The sequence below is a fragment of the Leptonotus elevatus genome, chromosome 2 (assembly GCF_054856555.1).
Source record: "Leptonotus elevatus isolate MCC_2025b chromosome 2, RoL_Lele_1.0, whole genome shotgun sequence".
NCBI classification, from domain to species: domain Eukaryota; kingdom Metazoa; phylum Chordata; class Actinopteri; order Syngnathiformes; family Syngnathidae; genus Leptonotus; species Leptonotus elevatus.
Genome location: NC_141240.1, coordinates 5082456 through 5105051, shown reverse-complemented (window position 1 = coordinate 5105051; position 22596 = coordinate 5082456). Strand labels below are relative to the sequence as shown.

Sequence of the window (22596 nt, the reverse complement as noted above, 5' to 3'; positions counted from 1 at the left end):
TTTGTCCACCAAACTTTGCCTTCTTGACACATAGACCATGATACTTTGCCCCGCTGAGCCAATAGTAACACAATACAATGAAACGACTGGCCAAGCGTATTTCTTTGTCACTTTCATTATTATGTACAAAAACACAAAATTGTGATGTTTGTTCTTCAATATGGGCTTAATTATTATTATTTTTTTATATAATTATTATTTTATTTTTTCACAATATTGTGAGTTTTTAATATAGTATTCGTGAGCTCTTTCATATCGGCAATCTCCCCACAATATTGTGATAATCATGGTATCGTGATGTTCATATTGTGATAATGTCGTCTCGTGACGTTTGGATACCGTTACATCCCTACTTTTGTAGCTTCTTTATGAACAACCAAACCATGCAATTAGAAATATGAATGTTCAGCGCCATGGATTTGTTTGGTAGAAAGAATGCACTCAGTCACCAGAGGGCCCCACAGATCCAATCATTAAACCACCCAAGCAGCCCACACACATGCACAACCACCTGAGGCATTGTTCATTGTTGTCGAATGCCCCCTTTTATTAGAACAACACACCCGCACGCACGCGCGCAAAGGTAAGCTTTACCATGCTGAAGCCCTCTAGGCTTGTGTGACAGCTAGCCCAGCTGGCAAGGAGTCAGAACTCAGGCAGGCTTCGGCCTCGTCATAAGCTCTATTATCTGTCACATGCTGCATACACGGACACACACAAACATTTTTTTCTCTTCGTAGGTGAATCGAGACATGACTTGAGTTTCATGCAAATGAACACATTAAAAGGAATGCAGCCGGAAAGAGGAAGTGTAGGCGGGGCTGAAACGAAAGGCAGCGGACGGGTCACCTCAGGGTAGGGTTAGAAACTGATTCTGCTGGAGGTCTGAGACAGCATAAAGATGGTGGAAGGCTGAGAGGCAAGGCATCGACGTTTCATCTGACAGGGGAGCAGAATCGCAGTAGGGGGACGGAGGAACCAGGAAGTCAGAGGATGGTGAGGAAAAGAAGGGTAGGGCAGAAAGTTAAAGCTCACAACATCAGTCAGAGCTATAAAAAGATGTACAGTATTGAAAGTGATAGTTATTAAAACTGAAGGGAAGAGTGAGAGAATTTTTTTAGGATCAATCATGTTGATTGTTAGAGCTCTACAAGTAAAGGGAAATGAGAAAGTTTAGATCACAGATCATAATATGGATGCCGCAGTCAGTCAGACAACATTTCTAACTGGCTGATGAATGCACTACAGGCTGAAAGGATTGAGACAATATTCAGAAAACAGTTGAAAATCAACACTTTCAGATCCAAATCTCCATCACGCCTCTGTGCAAACACAAATTCTATTACACTAGTCTGAAATGAAGTTACAAAATAAAAGAAGAAAAAAAAGTATGTAAACGCACACAGAGAGGCTCACTGACTTACATTCACAAGAGCAGGAACATATCCGAGTCCTGCGTACATCTGCTGACCCACAGTCACCAGTTAAGACACCACACTGTCACAATCTTACCAACTTTTAAATGACACGAATAATGCTGGACGCAAATCTGGTAAGTTGGGCGAACGTGAAGCGCTTACCTGTATTTGTTCAGTTGTAGTGGGCCACAGTGTCCTCCAAATGACCTTCTTAAGCACATCTGGCAGAAGACTGGCTGTAACCAGCAGTACTATGCTAAGCCAGGCAGGGCCACTGGACAACATCTGCATGAATACATAGTACATCCTTTGGTAGTTGAGGAAGGGCCTGCGGGACACGACGACACAAGTCGCGACAGCGAGTTTATCAGAGAGAACAGCTCATCATTACAGATATACAAACTAAGCTTACCAGATGATTCCTCCCCACAGCAGAGAGAACACCACAAAGAAGATAAGCGAGCCCCATATGACAAAGTGGTTGATCCAGGTCCAGTAATGTGTATCTAAGGCCAACTGGAAGCAGACACAACAGTCATCTCAATGTATGTGAGCGTGCGTGTGTGCACTTGTTTGTGCATTTGTGTACCTTGAATGTAACTGTGAAGACCAGCACCGTAAAAACCAGCGTCCCAAAGGTCCAGTTTCCAAACATCTGCAGGAAAAAAAACCTGTTATTCTTGTTTCTCCAAGTCATAAATCATTTTAATTGTACAAAACAAACATTGTAGAGTAACATACAAACATTCTATATGTGAGGAATGTGTTCACAAAATCAACACGAGTCAATCAATCAAACAGATGGTGAACAGCAACATGAAGCAAAGGGAGGGACAACAGGTGTTGTAAAAATTATGTAAAGTATGCAGTTGTCACGTTAATGCAGTTTTGGGTAATTAAATAAGCTACAGAACCATGGCCTGGACTCTGCTTTTTTAATATATATAATTCGTTTTTATTGAGCATTTACATCACACAAGCATGAACATTTACAATGTTTTCTTTACACACATACCCAAATATGCGGGAATACATTTAACATAATGCCTTCTTTTATTTTATAAAGCTAATTCTGCAGTAACAACTTATTCTGCCCAACTCCCCACCCCGAGAACTTTAGGAGCCACACAGTTATACTAAAGAAACTGGAAATAAACTGAAACTGAAAACATAATACAATTATTTTAATGTGCACTTGGAAGTAAGAAAAATATGAACTACCCTAATATTACTTATGGAGTATAAAAGATGACGCAACAAACTTGGCTGCTATTTTTTATCAAGTAGGAAATTGGTTTTAAGGCCATTCAAGTATGTCAGTATTGGGTTCCAAACGGAAAATAATCTATCCCTGGACCCCTTGAGTGAGTAGGACTCTGCTTTTTTGCTTATGACTGTTGGGTTCTGCACAAAGTAAGAAAACTTTTTGCCAGGTGAATCAATTTTAATTCTCCCACCAAGGTCATAATAGCTAATGGCCATTAATGGATAGAATACAACATAAACAACAAATTCCCAAAGTGCCAAGTAACCTTTCAAACACTTCACTTTCCTGTACGTTAACAACAACAACAACAACAACAACAAATCCTCACACAGTACTTACAGAGTAGCTTCTCCACATCTTTCGTTAAAAAAATGGACGCAGACAAACAATATCTTCACATTGACACAGCCAAATGCCTAATCACATTGCTTTGTGTTCCTCTATCACACACATACACTGTCAGAAAAAAAAATATTGCACCTTTGTACCTCTAGGGTACATCCATTGTACCCTTTAAGCAGGGTACATATTAGGACATTTACAATTTGTACCATTTGCAGGCAAACTGTTACTGTCTAGACCAGGAATGGGCAACATGATAAAAATGATCCCCCTTCCACACCTCATCAGTTCATCAGTTTTAACCTGTAATTACGTAATTCATATAAATTAGGACTGTGCACAAATTGGCGGTGAGATGCGAACTGGTTAAAAATTAACGACAAATCAGTATTGTTGGATTCGCGTCAGAATAGGTCACAGCTTATTGTCCCGCGTATTGTCAGAGAAATGTTTGGGTGGCAGCGCTCACGTCTCAGTATGACATATGTTCGTGGGGGGTGCACATGCGTGAAAGCGCGCTATGTTCGAGCACAATGCGCGTTTGCGTGTCACGCAGTCAGTCAATTAAGCCCAGCTAGGCAGTGTATCAGCGCCTTTGTCTTTGTTACTTCGCCACAGCAGCATACGAAGGTCGTTTATACTTTGGACATCGTATAGTATAGATAAAGCGCTAAGTTAAAGTTCACTATTCAGTTTGATCAAATTGGATTTTTCACTTGCTGGACTAGCAAGCATTCTTTGGGAAAAGTACAAGTATCTGATTCAAGTTAATTCGGTACTCGCTTGTTAACATGAATATGAATAGCAAACGTAGATTTTGGGTGCCAGTTTGTAGCACTTTCACCTCTTCATCTCCATTAGAAAAGTAAACCAAGCTAATGACGACCCTGCCGACATACAGAAGATGGTGAAGGGTCCATCATGTATGTACCAAGAAGTTCGCAATCGCATGTTTTGGTGTAGCACTCGACCATGAGTACTTTATCTTGGCATTACTGTAACTCATTTTAATGTTTTGCTCGCACACAGTTTCATGTTAACAATGTGAAACTTAACACATTCACTCCTAGCCATTTTCACTGAAGCAACCTCCTTCGCTCCCGACTGTTTTACTGGATTTTGACAGATTTTGCAAGGTCCACAGAATATTGTGTTCTATTGCTATAAAACATGGAACTTACCTAAAGAACGATCAGAGTCTCTTCTTTCATCAGGAATTTTTGTTTTTGTATCTGTCTATGTTTTGCAGCAATTGGCATTAGAATTAGCATTAGAATATAGCTAAGTTTCATCATTATTAATTCTGTTGAAAACAGTGTCAAAAAGAGCTTGTTGCAACATGGCCCTGGCTGATCTTTTATACTATGCTGCCACCTGCTGGTCGTTTTGTGTAATTACTACCCACAAGCACCTTTTTTTTCACAAGATATTTGATTAAAATAGTGCAATATGTTTCCCATCAATGAGCTAGATTACTACTCTTATTTCTTTAAATTGCATTTCATACAATACTGGGTTCTTTGGAAAGGCATTCTCATAAGCCTAGTATTTGTTTGTAACCTTACAACCGTTTGGATCGTTTGTGTTCCTTTTCTAACTATAAAATGTACTACAGTGTATGTACCTTAGGGGTTCAACTGTGAACCCTACAGGTTACATCACAAAAAATTGTAACTTGGAAAACAAAAATGTACTACTACAGTACTTATTTTTTCTGAGAGTGCACACAAATTGTGCAAGAGAGGTTTGGAATAGGAGTAAACATGGGCATGAGCGAATATGATACTAGCCAACAGCTGGTGTGTCTACAGCAAGCATCAAGAGAGGGACATGAGATGAGAGGTGAGTTGTTCTGTATGAGGCAATGTGACGGGTCAAACTGGGGATCTGGAGTGGTGACAGTCAAACATGGACAGGCTTACCATCTGTGTGTTGGTTGTCATTAGCTGGTAGGAGGAAAAGAGAAGCATAAAGAAAAGGCAACACAAAGGTAAGAAGAGAGAAAAACGAAGGCCAGAAAAAGAAAATCATATCAACTGAACAACAGTTTGGCAGCTGGAGAAAAAAGAAACTGATGCAAAGAAAAATAATCCAGAAGCTGAGAAAGTTTTAGGACAGTAACAACAGCCAAGAATGAAAGGCGGCAGACTGATGGTGGTGACATTTGAGCAGACAGTCTTAATGTTCTCTGATATCTAACACCCATCTGGCACGACAATAGATCTGCAGCTGATCATTGTGCCCGACGAAAGCAAAATTAAACTAGTTAGACAACTGACTCAAATTGTTTGTGCATAACTTCGTACTACTTGCTATTATTTCCTCACCTGAGCCTATTTTTGTTCTGCTTGTTTCTTTTGGTTAATTGTTATGGTTACCCCAACTGTGACTTGTGAAATAGACTTAGCAAGAGTGTTGTTGTGGACACATTGGCGCTACCTGTCCATTGCTGGTAAAGGTGGTGTTGTCAAACAGGAAGTAAGCTCCAAAGAACATCACAATGGCGTCATATGCACCTAAGACAGTCCAGTATATGAAGATGGGCCACCGCAGTAATGAGTTCTTGGCAATGTCTCTGTGGAGGTAAGGATAAACCATGATGTTGAGCAATAACACATCCACTTATCAATATTTCATTAGTCTCTTTTTGGAGTAGCTACAGATCAGGATGTTATGAGATCATCTGAGGGAGTTACTTTTGATTTAGTAAAGACATTGGAGATTTGTTTTCCTACCAATGTTCTGTCCAACTTTGGAACATGTTTCTTTCCCCCCATGTTTAAACAATGAATTTCAAATAAAACAAGTGAAATTGAAGTGGAGACTTTCAGCTGTCCAACAAAAAAATGGTATTATTATGCATAGAATGTTCACATTCAGTGGCCTAAAAGTGACATTTTGGTTCTGTTAATTCATTATGGTGGCGTATATAAAACTATTTTACATTGTCCAATTACTTCTGAAACGACAGACAACTATCTGTTGCTGGTTGAGTGTTTTTGGATGTGTAACTTCAGCAGTGTGTTGGAGTCACTCATAAAATGCCCATGTCAGATGACCCCAGTCATCCTTATGACTAATCTATAGAGAAGGAAGTGAGTCAGCTATGGTCAACCTGTACAAAGATGGGTCCTTCTTTAGGATTTCCATGTTGATGTGCTGCTCGATGAGACTATAGACCAGAATGGGCAGCGAAGTGAAGCTGATGTTGTATAGAGTCAAGTAGGCTGTATCATAGAGTGGCTAAGGATGAGGAGAGACACAATGATATGTTTCATGTCTTTTTGTGATTTGCTGTGTTTGTGTGACCGCATCTTAACCTGTTGTGAGAAACCACAGAAGAACTGGTATAAGAACTGCGGAAAGATGAAGCAGACATTCTGTGGGAAGGAAGCATAAACATGGTCGGTCATCTGCACTTTGCTTGAAAACAAAACACAATCCACACTGTAGGTGACTGTACCTTGTAAAAGAAGTACTGTACAAGTTCAGAGATGCGTATGTAGTAATAGTGTCCATGGACAAGTAGAATCTTCTTGAGGTGTTTGAATTTTGGGATGGCATAGTCACTGTTCCTCACTGCCTGACGTCCCTCTTTACCCATGATACCTGAGGGACAAAGAAAGCTATTTTGTCCCTTAAACTTTAAATACTTGCAAGTGTAAAGTGTGAAAAAAATGTGTTAACCTATGCCAACATGAGCTTCAAGGATCATGCTGACATCATTGGCACCATCTCCAATGGCAAGTGTGATTGGATGCTCCTTGGAGGTCTTGATCAGCTTCACAATCTAGAAAGATCAAAATCCAAGTAAGGTGAACCATATGTGTGAAAAGCAGCAATCTTTACTCTCCTATTTTAGAACATCATCAGATTCAGAGGCTGAGACAGTGATGGGCACAAGTCTAAGTCAAGACTCACATCTTTTGGCCCACAAGTCCAAGTCGAAGTCTTTAAGTTCCCAAGTGCAATTCGAGTCTCAAGTCCCTGACCACAGGTCCAAGTCTGCCCTCTTGGTCGAGCTTAGCAGTTAGCACCCTGACTCACCTATCTGGGTGTGTTTTCAAATAAAGTTAGAGGTCATCGTCTTTGCAATGGTAATTTGAACTCTACACACTTTGTATTTAAATTGTCTGTTGTCGTGTCGCTGGATAAAATCTTTAAAAGCAAAGACTACGACAAACGGCAGCATTGCAGAAGTCTGTTGCTCCAAGTGTGTCATGCTGGTGATCGTTTGTTGTTGCATTTGTCTACTCTATGTCATTAACATTGGACTTTAGAGTCAATTAGAGACAAAGAAATAGAAAGAGAGACTGTAGTGGTGTTTCCATCCACCTACTTTTATTAGAATTTTCAAGAAATGCAAAAATAAACCTTGCGCTAGAAATTCGAGAAAAGGGCCCAAAATTCACAAAAAAAAGCTTTTACGCTTGGAGGGGGTAGATTTTGAAGCGTATAAAAAAAAAAGGAAAATGTGTATTTGAGCTATAGAAACAGATTTTGCGGATATACGCTGACAAGACCGGATATTATGTCACACGTACGTTTGTCGTCCCAAAGCAATGGCGGACAATAAAGCAAGGTATGTTTTGGCAGACGACAAAACAGAAATTAGGAATTGATTAAAGAAGCGAATGGCGGCACGGTGGCTGACTAGTTAGCACGTCCGCCTCCCAGTGCAGCGGACGTGAAATCGAGTCCGGGCTTCGGCCTTCCGGGGTGGAGTTTGCATGTTCTTCCTGTGCCTGTGTGGGTTTTCTCCGGGTACTCCAGTTTCCTCCCACATTCCAAAAACATGCACAGCAGGTTGATTGAACACTCTAAATTGTCCCTCGGTGTGATTGTGAGTGTGGATGGTTGTTAATCTCTGTGTGTCCTGGATTGGCTGGCAACCAGTTCGGGGTGTACCCGGCTTACTGCCCGAAGCCAGCTGGGATAGGCTCCAGCACCCAAGCTACCCTTGTGAGGAATAAGCGGTTAAGAAAATGGATGGATGGATAAAGACGGGAATATTAATGCTATTTCAGATGTAAAACAGCGAAGAAACGCTACATTTTATTAAGAATTACAAAAGCAAATTCATACGACGTCATCGCACGGCACAGTCGCTTCCTGTTCTTCTTCTTCTTTTAAATTACTGGTGAATCCCATCTCTATGGTGTATACTGCCACTTACAGCGGCGTAGTCCCCTCTCAATATTTGCAAAAGAAGAACAGATGGAAACAGGCATAAGTCGCATGTCCGTTTTGCGCATTTTCAGTGAATTCGCTGAGAGAGAGAGAGAGAGAGAGAGAGAGAGAGAGAGAGAGAGAGAGAGAGAAACAGACAGACTGACAGACAGACGGGGAGAGAGAGAGATAGAGAGAGAAACGGAGAGGCAGACAGACAAACAGAGAGAGACAGACAAACAGAGACAGAGAAAGAGAAACAGAGACAGACAGACAAACAGACAGATGACATTGGGTTTGGAGTAATGAGAGAAAATGAGAGCAAGCAACACCTTAGAGACTTGTAAAGTCCCAGAAGAGAGTCAAGTCTAGAGTCGTTAGTGGACGAGTCTAAGTCGAGTTGCAATTCTCAAAAAATAGTCACTCAAGTCTCTCACGAATCCGAGTTGCAAGTCCCCATCTCTGGGCTCAGGTTACTTTTGCACCTGCGCTTTCTGAAGCGGTGCCATTCGACAGCAGAGTACGGCACTGCAGTTGCGGCAAATTTCGAGGAAAATCTCTTTGTAGTTCCCTGAGTTGGATTCCTCCTGGCCAGGCTTCATCACTGTTGAGAGGGTTGCTCCGTCGATGATGAGGCCATAGTCCATGTAGTCACCTGATAAACTGCACAACCACAAGACCTGCAAGATCACACGCTGCGCAACAACTACACGACTTTTAGCTGCTGACATGATTCAAAACATGAAAACACACCCAGAAATGTCCCTGCTCATGCCACCGTGCTGCCTGAGGACCGTTCTGCTCAGATCAAACAGGACATCGTGAAGGCTCTGTTCTTCTGTCCGCTTGGTGGTCAGCTCCAGGATCTGCGTGTTGCGGTGGAAAAGCTTGCTGGCGTAGCAAGTGGCAGCTGCCGTCTCCATCTTGTCACCGGTCAGCACCCACACCTTCATACCTGCCTTGTGCAGAGACTCAATGGTGTCTGCCGCTTTTTCTTGCAGTCTGTAAGAAAAAAAAGAAGGGCCAAACAATGTTTTCTCTGCCTCACTATGCAACGTACAAACTGACCTGCAATGCTCTCTTAGCTAACAATGTCTTGGCATGAACTACCAATTGCATCGAGTGAGTCGTTAAGGCAGTAGCATGCATGATGCTTTGGGATGATGGGAGAGAGAACTCCTAGACACGAATACCATCCATTCATCCATTTTATGCTGCCTATCCAGTTTAGGCTTACAAATGACCTGAAGTCACACTACATTGTAGACTGGTGTAATGATTATCGGCCGGTTGTAACTTTCGCGAAGGGATTTCTTCTTCCTCCATGTTTGCATTGATTAAATCTTAACCTTAGAATCTTGTCAAAGATGGGATCAAATATTCAACCTAATGATTCTTCACAAAATTCTCTCCAAGCTGGTAATTTTCCACCCGCCGCTAGCAGTAGCCACCTATAAAAAGACAGGCTTCACGCCCGGCTGCTTGCCACAGAAGCCAGCATATGGCTGGCGCCCCAGCATTTCCCCCCGTTTTTAATGGTGGGAAAGCTGAGACCATCACCTCACTCATTTTCATTTTCCATCACTGTGCGGCGCTCACACTACCTTCACAGAGAAACACGCTGTTGTCTCTGCCAGGCTCAAAGGATCGCAGGGTGGTGCCAACAAAGGTGCTCTAAAGCCGGAACAAAAAGGGCCCTCTGCAGCCAGCAGATTGACTCCTGAAGGATTGCGACCGCAAACCGAGCCATGAGGGTTCTTCCCATCTTGATGAACTTTCTCCCGAACGGAACTTTTTTTCTATCTTTTCTTCAACAAACTGGCTTACATACAACCCAGGAACTGCTGTCCACGTCTTGGGCCAAAACTCAGACCATCTGCAAGTGCAACTTTGCAAATGTTTACCAGATTGTACAAAATGGTGCATCCAATTGGGTTTAGCAATTAGGATGACTTTTGGTCCCATGTTTTGACTTATTAGGAAATTCCATCACTTCGTTTAAGACCATTTCTCTTTGCTTTATTTAATTTAAATATTAAATTTTCTCCTACAATTAATATAAATATAATCAATTGATTATTAGTTTAATTGATTAATAATTATTAATTTAATAATTAATTGACCTGATCTACCCAACACTGGTCACCAGTCAATGCCTGTAGGCAATTTAGAGTCTTAAATTTAACCTAGCATGCTTGCTTTGGGATTGGATGAGGAAGCCTGAGAACCTGGAGAGAAACTCACAAAAGCACGGAGAGAGCACGCAAACTCCACACAGAAAGCTCAGGGTGAAAGTAACCGATACGCCATCCCAAGTGAGTTAGATGAGACCAAAATGGATGCTGCCATCTACCTGTCTTCCACAGCGGTGGCTCCCAGCAGGATGAGATCTTTCTCAATGATGTCGTATGCCTCCGCCAGCTGTTTGTCCCTGTCCTGCAGTGCCAACTTGGCTCGACTCAACAGCAGGCACACCTCTTGGTACTGTGCTGGACTGAGAGGCCGATAGGCAACACAGAGTGTCCTAAGACCCTCCTTGGGAGAGATTCAGTTGATGCGTAATGAATGCAGAAGGAAATCCAGTGCGGTATGTCTTTGTATGTGTATCTGTGGGTGGTCTCACCACTGCGTTGTGCTCTACCCGAGCTCTGACTTGATCCACCTTGCCTGATATAACCCTTGGGAAGATAGACGAGTCTGCTCCTTTGCAGAATAGGTACAGCTCACCTTCACACATGGGCACATAAACAATAAAGAAATATATAACGGAAAATAAATAAGATGAGTAACCCAAACAGAATAGACATATTACCAGTGCTGGCTCTGACAATCACGCTCATCCTTCGTCTGACTGAGTCAAAGGTCAGAACTTCCAGGAGTTCAAACCTGATTGGGAGGAAAGACAACAATGTGGCATCCAATCAACCATTTAAAATATGTAGATTAATAATCCTCTGCAGCAAAGGGATCAATAATTTAAAAAAAAAGTTTCAAGGATGGATACTAACCTCTCAATCTCCTCCTCTCTGTTCAAGATCTCCATGTGACTGTCCTTGAGTCTTAGATACGTGAAGCCAAGCCTTCAGCACAATGAAAATATTACAACAGACATATTATATTGTATAATAAGAGTCTTTATGCAAGGTTGCATAATATTTATGACTGAATGATTTAGGTGTGCGTGCGCTTGTAATGCACCTCTTCATGCCCTCCACGAGTGCCACCTCATCCGGGGATGACGAGATGTAGAAAGAAGTGGACTTGCCGTGGTGGATGCCGTGCTTGATGCCGTCTATAGTCTCCTCCTCTTTCACTTGCACAGTGTGGCATAAGCACAGCGCACGGAAAAACAGCTCCTCACGCTCCTGTTGCATTGAGAGCAAACACAGTTACTCTCACTTAAACAAGTAGAGGTGCAGTTAATAACCGGTTTTACGATTAACAGTGGTTTTTAAACATCAGGATTATATAACCGCAACCGGTTATTTCCAATTACAACAGTCCGTCAGTTTAAACTCACATGCAGCGCAAAATGCGCCATGCGCCATGCGGCATAGTTTTTAGCTCTTCTATTTCCACACAGGGCTTAGCCTTACTGAATAGGCCATAGGCCGAGACTTTTAAAGCCGCGGGGCCACCATCTCAGGACTCCCAAGAAATGCATCTTGGCATATGCAGTTGGCTGCAAAAGGCCTACATGTGTAGTGGTAAACTGCACAAACCGCCAGTTTAAAGGCTGTGGACAAACATTTCACCTGTAAGTAAGATTGAAATGGAAAGAAATTGAAAGATGAAACAAAAAGATATTTTTTTTCCATCCACTTGTTTTTTTTCTATAAGAATAACTGTAAAACAGCATTTTTTTCTTTTTCTATAATCGTGCACTAAAATCTGAAACCGTTGCGTCCCTACACAAACACTGTAAAAAAAAAAACACTCGGCATGTAGCCTCACTCACCCTGGCCTCAGGACCTGGTGATGTGTCAATCATATCCATGCTATCTGCCCCAGGCATCACCTAAAAACATGAAATAAATGAGGAGATACCCAATGGAGGATGTAAGGGACGCTGACATTTATTTCCCAATTCTTTGAATTGAAAAAGTTTTAATATTACCTGTCCGTTACAGATAGCTTGGGCGACATAAATGTGACCATCCACACAGCACTCGATGAACTCCATGTTGTTCTCTGTGAGCGTCCCTGTCTTATCAGTAAACACATACTCCACCTGGAGAGAAGAATAAACGGCTAAATCTAACAACAGGGCACCTAAACGAATGATTTGACAAAGGGGAAGATATTGTGGAACCTGTCCCAGCTCTTCATTCAGATCTGATGTGTTGACCACTGCTCTCTCTCCAAGCTCCTTGTCAAACATGTCATCATCCCACATAATGAAATAGGAGCCCAGGAACTTCTGCATCTCCACGGTGACGTACATAGAAACAGGAATGATGTAGTTGAATAGGACCATGAAGGCCAGGAAGTCTGTGAAGGCCCTGATCACCTGTGGAGGCAAGAGGAGACTGTGAGAAGCTCTACACAACAAAGAGTACGCATTGTTGAAAAAATGCAATTAAGTAACAAGCATCATAAAATGCTGCAATTAACAGACTCACAATGTGTCTCTCCCTCTCTGTCTCAGTTCTCTGATCATACCAGGGTTCGTCTCGGATAGGATCAGCCTGCCACGCATATTTTAGCACCGTGTTGATAAAGGCCTTGCTGATGAGAATGCATAGGTAGACCACCAAATAGGCGTTCATTGACCTGCCAATACAAAAGGTGTTAAATACCCACACATGCTCTGGATATTGAAGCTGGTGTAAACTTAACAGTTCTGAGGTTTGGAGTGTGGTGTTTGCATGTTTCCCCATGCTAGTGGGTTTCTTTTCACGTTGCCAAAACGTGCTAACAAAGGTTAAGGTGGAAGTCAACCTTTAACATTTGTTGACAATAATATGTTATATGTGACCTCACTAGTCTAGTCATGACATTCTGATTAATATTACATTTGTGGAATAAGAGTTATGAAGCAAAATGCAGCCATATTTATCCATCTCGGGGGCAGCTATTTTGCCACTTGCTGTCAGCTGAAGAAGACATCAATGTTGCTCAGGTATCAGGTAACAACCAATCACAGCAAAGCTTAAGAAAACAGGTGAGCTGTGATTGGTCGTTGCCTGAGACCTGAGCAGCATTGATGTCATCTTCAGTCGACAGCAAGTGGCAAAATTGCTGCCCACTGATATGAATAAAAACGGCTGGATTTTGCTGCTTAACTCATATTTCACTAACACAATATTAACCAGAATACCATATTTAGACAAGTGGGGCTGCATAGAACATATTATTGTCAACATGTTTGGGTGCCTCCATCCATCATCTACCGCTTATCCGGGGTTGGGTCGCGGGGGCAGCAGCTTTAGCAGGGAAGCCCAGACTTCCCTCTCCGCAGCCACTTCAACCAGCTCTTCTGACGAGCGTTCTCAGGCAGCCGAGAGACATAGTCTCTCCAGCGTGTCCTGGGTCGTCCCCAGGGCCTCCCGTCGGTGGGACATGCCCGGAACACCTCTCCAGGGAGGCGTCCAGGAGGCATCCGAACCAGATTCCCGAGCCACCTCAACTGGTTCCTCTCAACGTGCAGGAGTAGCGGCTCGCTCCCGGATGATCAAGCTTCTCACCCTATCTCTAAGGGATGAGCCCGGATACCCTGCGGAGGAAACTAATTTTGGCCACTTGTATCCGGGATCTTGTTCTTTCGGTCACGACCCAAAGATCGACCGTTAAATCGAGAGCTTTGCTTTTCGTCTCAGCTCCTTCTTTACCACAACGGACGGATACAGAGTCTGCATCACTGCAGATGCTACACCGATCCGCCTGTCAATCTCTCGCTCCAACTACTCGTAAACAAGGCCCCAAGCTACTTGAACTCTTCCACTTGGTGCAGGATCTCACCCCCGACCCGGAGATGGCACTCCACCCTTTTCCGACTGAGGACCATGGTCTCGGATCTGGAGGTGCTGGTTTTCATCCCAACCGCTTCACACTCGGCTGCGAACCGCTCCAGCGAGAGTTGGAGATCACGGCTTGAAGAAGCCAACAGCACCACATCATCTGCAAAAAGCAGAGATGCAATGTTGAGGCCACCAAACCGGACCCCTTCATCGCCTTGGCTGCGCCTAGAAATTCTGTCCATAAAAGTTATGAACAGAATCGGTGACAAAGGGCAACCTTGGCGGAGTCCAACCCTCACTGGAAACAAATTTGACTTACTGCCGGCAATGCGGACCCGAAGCACCCCTCACAAGACTTCCCGAGGGACATGGTCAAATGTCTTCTCCAAGTCCACAAAGCACATGTGGACTGGTTGGGCGAACTCCCATGCACCCTCGAGGATCTTGCCGAGGGTGTAGAGCTGGTCCACTGTTCCACGGCCGGGACACAAACCACACTGCTCCTCTTGAATCCAAGATTCGACTTCCCGACGGACCCTCCTCTCCAGCACCCCTGAATAGACCTTACCAGGGAGGCTGAGGAGTGTAATTGGAACACACCCTCCGGAACCCCCACCCCGGTCTGCCAATCCAGAGGCACTGTCCCTGATGTCAACCGTGTCAACCACGACAGCTCCACAACATCCAGAGCTCTTAGGAACTCCGGGCGGATCTCATCCACCCCCGGGGCCTAGCCACAGAGGAGCTTTCCAACCACCTCAGTGACTTCGACCCCAGAGATAGATAGATAGAGCCAACCTCAGGGTCCCCAGACCCTGCTTCCTCAAAGGAAGACGTGTTGGTGGAATTGAGGTGGTCTTCGAAGTATTCTCCCCACTGATTCACGACATCCCGAGTCGAGGTCAGCAGCACCCCATCTCCACTATACACAGTATTAATGGTGCACTGCTTTCCTCTCCCGAGACGCCGGATGGTGGACCAGAATTTCTTTGAAGCTGTCCGGAAGTAATTTTCCAGGGCCTCACCGAACTCCTCCCATGTCTGAGTTTTTGCCTCAGCGACCGCCGAAGCTGCATTTTGCTTAGCCAGCCGGTACCTGTGAGCTGCCTCCAGAGTCCCACAGGCCTAAAAGGCCCAATAGCACTCCGTCTTCAGATTGACGGCATCCCTTACCGCTGGTGTCCACCAGGACAAGGGAGAAGTTCTGCTGGAGGTGGGTGTTGAAACTCTTTCTGACAGGGGATTCTGCCAGACGTTCCCAGCAGACCCTCACAATACGTTTGGGTCTGCGAAGTCGGACCAGCATCTTACCCCGCCATCGGAGCCAACACACCACCAGGTGGTGATTAGTTGACAGCTCCGCCCCTCTCTTCACCCGAGTCTCCAACACATGCGGCCTAGGGTGTCCTGGTGCAAAGTGCACATATGGACACCCTTGTGATTGAACATGGTGTTCGTTATGGACAGTCCGTGTTGACTTCTCCTTTAATTAAATACTTAAAATTTTCCTTAGGTTGTTTGTCAATATGTGACCAGTCCAGGGGGTCTGACAAAATCAACTGCGATAGTCTCCAACTCAACTTCAACCCTAGGGATAGGCGGTATAGAAAATGCATGGATCGATAGAACACATTCCGCTAAAGAACATGCTAGAGGTTGAACTTTTTTTAAATTCTTATCTAGATTCCAAAATCTAGTAGTTGTCGAAGTTTAAATGTATGGGAAGGTAACAAAAAGCTTACTTTTCTACTGCAGAGCGTTTCTGAGACTTGGACTGGTAGTTGAGAGCCATCTTTGTTTCCATCCCAGTGTAGATGGCAACTGCTACAATAAAGGAGCGACAAAAATATTTGTCCGATGAGAATCTCCTTTAGGGAGCATTTACAAACAACATCACAACAAACAACATTCTGAAATCTTGTTCTATTATACCATAAATGTAATCTGTGTTCTTCAATGTGGCTCCTCTGAGAAGCAGGTTTTCTGATCCTAGTGGCCTGTGAACAGCAATTATTTTTGCATTTTCCAGAACATGAATTGAGGACTCTATAAAGGACATACAAGATAATATATAGGGAAACCGAAGCTTGCTAGCGGACGTACGTGTAACCAAACAAATGGAGACAGTCATTTAAGAACCTGCTTTTAGCCCCAATTGACTCCTTCAGTGAAGAAAGCTCCTACCTATCTCTTGATCGCATCCTGGTGTTGTGTCCTCGGTCCAACTCCCGGTGAAGTGCACACATTCAATCAAATAATAAGCACTTAAAAAAGGCTTAACTGTCATGTCCCAGCAGAGGGTAGTCAGTAGCGACATGCTATTCATGTTTAAAATAGATTCAATAAAAACATCAACTTTCCAACGGTTGAAATGGTCCGAATCAGTGCTTCCCCTGATAGACTAGTTTTCAATGAGAAGATGGTAGCTGGCTACCAGCCGGCCTACCCATAATGCAACGCGCTGCCGAGATGCGCACTTCGCTTATTTGTGGAAGTGGCGTGGCCAGATGGAGGCATACTGTGATTGGATAGGATTTGGGCAACTGTTGCCAGCTTAAGGTTTGGAATTGCTATGAACGTACTTAAAAACGCATTAATGTGGTTAGCTGTGGAAGTTTGTTTTTCTACAAACATGGTGGCGTGGACACTTTTTTTCTACACTAAGAGGAGGGAAATATCTGTTTAAAAAAATACCCTGCTATGTGTGTACATGGCCTCTGTGTGGATTTCTGAGAACAAGTACTCTTGTTGTGAGTAATATCACCTATATCTGTGGTTCATATATGTTTGTAGCTAACGTAACTTCCAGTGTTTAATTGCCTCGTTTATGTTTGCTGCGTGCTTAATTGCCTCGTTAACATCGTTGAGCTGCGGTGCTAAAAATAGAACAGTGCCGTTTACGACCCTAGCAGATGCCAATTATAGCTGTTATACATACTACATTATATTTGTAATGAACGGAGAATGTGAAACAAAAAACGGAAATACAGAACAGCCTTCCAAATTAAAAGCATGGATTTCAAAACAAGATAGAATTAAACATCACACACTAAACAGCTTGAGAAATTCTTAACATGGCAGATATTACTAAATTACTTGAAGCCCTATTGTATTGAATTGAATTGTTTGCACTTCACTGTATTCCTTAAAAATAAGTTGTACAACCACATATTTTGATTGGGACTTTTTTTCTTGCCACTGGATTATTTGTTTCATTTTATTCATTGATTTTTGGGAAATTCATTTTATTGTGTGCTCTTTGCAAAATTACTTTTATGAGCAAATTGAAAAAATATCCTTGCCATTAATTTCATTCAATTTTAAGGAAATTTGCTGTAGTGGGGATATATATGTCATTAAAAAAAATATGATCTGTCATTGTTTTTTGGGGAAATTTTATGTATCACAAGTAGGGATGCACAATAATATCGGTGGCCGATAATTATCGGCAATTATCAACCAATTTGACGTCAAACAGATAAACCAGATAATCAAGAAATCTGCCGATAATTATCGGCAATTATCAACCAATTTGGTGTCATACAGATAAACCAGATAATAAAGAAGTTCGCTGATCATAATAGACATGCCACATTGGTCAATCTGTTGTGTTTGTGGCTTAAGTTGTGCCCAACTCCTCAAACCCTCCCCTCGCCTATTTCAGTGTTGGATATTTGTGACGTCATAATGCACGCGACCTCGTGTTCACAGAAGATGCATCATGGCGACATGGCAGTCGCCAATGGGGGAATTGTTTACTGTGTCTCCCCAAAATGTTACCCTGGCAGTTTTTTGTTGCTTTTTTAAAACATGACTGTTTTGTTTTGGCCAACTATGAATGAGTTACTGGTCATCTTTGAAGCAGGGAGATCAATAAAATTCAGCTTCATGGTACTTTATACAATGTTTCAATGTATTTGTACATGTTAGACCTATAGTAGAACGCGAAAGTATATTTGTATTCAAGTTAATTTTGCAAACAATTATTGGCTTACTTATCAGTTATCGACATCGGCACTTTCTAAATTATTGGTTTATCGTTTGAAAATAGCATTATTGTGCATCCCTAATCACAAGTACTAATGGTATCAGCACTTGGTATCGGTATTGGTGAGTGCTGACGATTTGAGTATCGGTATCGGTCTAAAAAAAAAGTGGTATCAGGCATCCCTAATAAAAAGTGACAACACAAATGAACCCAGTATATGAAGATAAACATGATAATATTACCTCGCCACTGGCTCATTGTTCATGTAAATGTTGATGCGACCAACAAACCTAGTAGGAAAAAACAACAAGAAAAACAGGAAGAAATATGTAAATAAATAAATAAATTATTTGAGAGTTCACAGCTGGTGCATGCGAGAGCAGATTTCACTGACTTGTACAGGTCTGGCTGTGGTTGTTCACATTCGATGGTAGCATGGATTGTGTCCACTTCCTCCTCGGCGTTGTATGCTTTGGTGTCCTGAACTGCGTAGTATGTCTGAAGGTGCAGGAAATACAGAACATTTTTGAGAGAGCCAAACTGACAGGAAACAGGCGAGCTGTGTCAAGTAACTGTCCAGCATAATAACAAACGCTCACGCACCTTGTGACTGCTTTCACCATCCAGACTGGCTGTGGTGACATAGCAGGTTCCATCATCCCGGGAAGAGGACAACAGGATGAGGTCGCAGGGGAATGATTCATCTTCCTTCACATAGACTATGTCTCCCACCTGAGGCAAATCAAGTAAAGGGGTACGTCATCTGTCATTCATTTGCAATGTAACTGAGTGAGTGCATATTTTACCCAAAACCTGAGACACACATACAAGGGGATGCAAAAGTAGGTATAAATTTTTTTAATCAATAAAAAAACAGCATTGCAACTCTGGCCACGTCGGGGTACTAGCACATAGGACAATAACCTATAAAATATTTTTTTAAATTGCCAGGTCTGATGTGTGTGCAAAATTTTTTGTTTTTTCATTTCGGTTGAGACCCTCAAGAACAGCATGATTTTCTCTGCAAACTGCGCATTGCCACGGCAACAGCGTGTGAAGGGATAAAAAGCTGTCAATAACTTCATCTTAAAGTTAGATGAAACACCCAAAGTTTGAAGTTCTCTAGGAGGAGTTTGTTCAAATATGACCAAAATATGTGCCCAATTCCAAAATAAAGTCAAAATGGCGGGTGTCCTACTAGGTTTAGCATAATGGTCATTTATCTGGCCCTCATCAACCTATACACTTATTGTGTAGTTTTTTTAATGGGGTAATAAAGAAGGTAAATAATAAAAACCTCGGTACAACTTTCCCAACTTTTTTACATACTTTTGTACCCCCCTGTAAATATGAATCAGGGGGTGAAGCCTTGGTTTGGTATGAGGCAATACAACATGCTGTTCAGGGTTTGAGTGATTGATCAGCACACACACAAACATACCCGCAACTTGCAACTCTGCTTGTGGGCGACTTTTCCATGTTGCAGCACGTGGACGGGACACTTGTTGACAGCTTTGTCAGCTTTGTGTCTCAGCCAGTCCTCGTAACCCTGAAAAACAGAGAGCATCCTGTGGTGGATGATGACAAGTGACATGGCATGATATCAGAACTTGGGCTCTCACCTGTTTGATCGCCGTAACTGTGATGACAAAGAAGAGTGGCAGTCCACTAGTGACTGGACTGGTGGGCGTGTCAATGATCAACTAAAGAAACAGAATGTAAAGATGTTTTCCAGCTTTGAAACAGGATACATCAATGAAATGAGCCCATTTGCGACAAGCAGTGCCATTTACTACAGTTTCCTACAGTACACAATTTTCTCAAATTCCAAGGGTACAAAAATCCAATACGATCCAAATCAATACGAGTATGTAAACCATTCTAATGATGTGCCAACCCGAACGGTGCAATGCCTAAAGTACCAAAAGGGTACATGCTATCAAAAGCTGGACTTTTTCATGTAATTGCAACCACATGCCAAGAAGGTAAAATATTAAATACTGCATTAAGTGATTTACAGTGTCATTGATTGTTTATTTTGTAATATTCCTGACCTGTTTATGTGACTGAATCTTACATAATCCTAAATTGCGTTTCCACCGCTGGACGTTCGGGTATGGGGAGGAGGGTAGGAACTTTCACAGGAACTGTCCTCTCAGCTGGCCCGCTTGAGGCTGTGTCTCCACTGCGAAGTACGACCCATTTCGCGGCGTCACGAGTTTCGATCCACACGTAAACGCCATGCGGCGGTTTCTCCCGTGACGTCATCCAAGCACGCGAGATGAAAATCACAACGAGGAAATAGAAAAACTTTAGATGGTTGCTGTTTTTCTCTACTTTTTATTTTATGTACTTGGCATGGATGGATGGTTTGAGTGAGAGGAGACGGCGTTTAGATGAAGAATTTGAAAAGGCTAACAGTAGAGTGGAACGAAAATAGTCTTATTAAGATTAAGGATTATTAAGAGAATTGTTTGGGTGGAAGAGATTTAAAGCCAAGAATGCATCATCGTCACGCATTAAGGTAAGATAATTTTTCATACTAAATAATTTTTAGCCAATCAGCACGAAAGCTCGATCGGGAGTTTATCAGGCCGGTGGAGTATCAACCCTTGAGTAGGACCTCCACTCGTCCCCGTAAGTTCCTGTAAATGTGGCCCGGTTGGGAAGGCTCCTGCAGTTTAGACGCGCACATACGGGCCTGGCCCCCCGTAAATTTACCCCAAAGTTCCTGCGGTGGAAATGCGGCTCTAGTGACACACTAGTATGATGTCACACAATTTACACTCAGGGTCACCAACTCCAGTCCTCGAGGGCACCTACCCAGCATGTTCCGGGTGTTTCCCTCCTCCAAAACACCTGATTTAAATGATCAGGATCATTATCAGGCTTCTGCAGAGCTTGCCGATGAGCTAATAATATGAATCTGGTGTGTTGGATGGAAGTGGCAAACGTCCAAAACATGCTGGATAGGTGCGCTCGGGCACCGGAGCTGGTGACCCCTGATTTTCACAGAGGATGCAGCTAAGACCATCACACACCTATACATCTAATAGGTGAATTCCATCTCTGATCAGGGCTTACTATTCCAAATTGTATCATTGGGAAGTATGTTTTAAAGGAAGTTGTGTTTTACCTGAACCAGAAATATGATGAGAAAGTAGAAGTTGGCAACTCTTCGGAACTGCTCAAACATATTTTTGGGGATGAAGTTCCAAAATGTGTACTGGGAACACAGAACAGTAGTCAGTTTATGCATCTGTAAGTGTTTGCAAATAATAATAATAATAATAATATATATATATATATATATATATATATATATATATATATATATATATATATATATATGTCTAATCTGTACGTATATGTACAGTTTATACAGTAGTCTGCTCGTGAGATGGGAGGAGTAAGATGGCCTCCCAGTGGCTTCAACGGCTTGCACAGGCGTTGTATGGGGTATTGGCTATCCAGTAATATATATAGATCAGTGGGCGAGGCGAAGGTGCAGGCAAAACGTCAGTCGAGTGGGAAATGTTTTTCAAATATCAGAAACAAAAATGTGTGCTTGTCAATTAGGCAATGTGGAAGTTATGAATGAAAAAAATTAATGGGTTGACGAGGAGCCAGTCACAAGTAGTCATGCCTTATTACGAGCAGCAATTAGGGTTGGGTATTGCAAACAACCTCTCGATGCATATCACGATACGAAATGTGTCGCGATGCACATGTGTCTTGATACACGGCCTTCAAGGTGATAATGTATCCTGATATTTTACATACGTTTTTATAAAAACTCTCATATGCATACCCAACTGATTTTTTACTATGCTGTATGTCAAATATGTTTTCTTGTATTATTAGCAGTGCCTGGTCAAAATGGATGCCATCACTTCAAACTTCATTTTGCGCCTCTGGTGCTCTTCAAAATTTTCCATGCTTAAATTCATCAGCGCTACTGAACCTAAAATGCTAAATCTCTTGAATACAGAAGTCTCCACAGCTCTTATTAAAAGAATGCAATCTACGTAGGTCATACGCAGCAAACCCACCAACAGTGCATGCAATTTGCTTAAGGAAGCAGACAAATTGATCACTATTTGATCTTAATAAATCAGGGCCCGTGTGACTGGTTATCATGTGCTTTGACTGACCTTTGAGGACACTATCCGGTTGTCTGGGAATCTTTGCTGTATGAAGGCTTCCGTTCCTGGAGGAGGCTCCTTGTGTCCAATGTAGACTGTCCTGCTGTCCACCCAGTTCTCCTCACCGACACACTGCAGAGGAATTGATCATAACTCATACAGGCTGTACAATCCATTCAAAGAAGCTTTATTAGTAAATATTATTATTATTTTGATTGGCCCACATTGAAGCTGAACTTTCAATTTCAACAGCAGCATGTCACTTGACACCCAACATATTTCCGACAAATAGTCAAGAGGAGTGAAT

General features: G+C 42.6%; 1 protein-coding gene and 1 long non-coding RNA gene across 5 annotated transcripts in view; one reads left to right on the top strand and one right to left on the bottom strand.

Annotated features, from left to right (window-relative positions):
• atp11a (ATPase phospholipid transporting 11A) overlaps window positions 1-22596 on the bottom strand; it is a 56443-nt gene that overhangs the window by 3276 nt on the left and 30571 nt on the right. Inside the window, exons 2-32 of one of the 4 annotated variants that reach the window (XR_015094033.1) lie at window positions 22299-22421; window positions 21281-21370; window positions 19767-19847; window positions 19586-19693; window positions 18748-18876; window positions 18539-18642; window positions 18387-18434; window positions 16089-16153; window positions 15899-15980; window positions 12819-12969; window positions 12509-12706; window positions 12314-12427; window positions 12155-12214; window positions 11395-11561; window positions 11205-11276; window positions 11009-11082; window positions 10820-10923; window positions 10550-10731; window positions 8950-9198; window positions 8682-8859; window positions 6715-6817; window positions 6491-6636; window positions 6348-6407; window positions 6143-6270; window positions 5467-5602; window positions 4950-4973; window positions 2008-2073; window positions 1831-1934; window positions 1581-1746; window positions 1425-1463; window positions 595-698 (exon numbers count right to left, since the gene is read on the bottom strand). Coding sequence is in view for 2 of the 4 variants with exons in the window: in XM_086067927.1 (XP_085924053.1) it covers window positions 1581-1746; window positions 1831-1934; window positions 2008-2073; window positions 4950-4973; window positions 5467-5602; window positions 6143-6270; window positions 6348-6407; window positions 6491-6636; window positions 6715-6817; window positions 8682-8859; window positions 8950-9198; window positions 10550-10731; window positions 10820-10923; window positions 11009-11082; window positions 11205-11276; window positions 11395-11561; window positions 12155-12214; window positions 12314-12427; window positions 12509-12706; window positions 12819-12969; window positions 15899-15980; window positions 16089-16153; window positions 18387-18434; window positions 18539-18642; window positions 18748-18876; window positions 19586-19693; window positions 19767-19847; window positions 21281-21370; window positions 22299-22421 (3312 nt within the window). In the remaining 2 variants the exon portion in view is untranslated. Of the gene's footprint in view, window positions 1-594; window positions 699-849; window positions 940-1424; window positions 1464-1580; window positions 1747-1830; window positions 1935-2007; window positions 2074-4949; window positions 4974-5466; window positions 5603-6142; window positions 6271-6347; window positions 6408-6490; window positions 6637-6714; window positions 6818-8681; window positions 8860-8949; window positions 9199-10549; window positions 10732-10819; window positions 10924-11008; window positions 11083-11204; window positions 11277-11394; window positions 11562-12154; window positions 12215-12313; window positions 12428-12508; window positions 12707-12818; window positions 12970-15898; window positions 15981-16088; window positions 16154-18386; window positions 18435-18538; window positions 18643-18747; window positions 18877-19585; window positions 19694-19766; window positions 19848-21280; window positions 21371-22298; window positions 22422-22596 lie in introns of all 4 variants that reach the window. The other 3 variants (XR_015094034.1, XM_086067927.1, XM_086067928.1) reach the window with 3 other exon arrangements.
• Window positions 4901-22596, top strand: part of LOC147178247 (uncharacterized) — a 25179-nt gene continuing 7483 nt past the window's right edge. The window contains exons 1-2 of the long non-coding RNA XR_015094035.1: window positions 4901-5017; window positions 18772-18898. This is a non-coding gene — a long non-coding RNA (uncharacterized LOC147178247). The remainder of the gene's footprint in view (window positions 5018-18771; window positions 18899-22596) is intronic.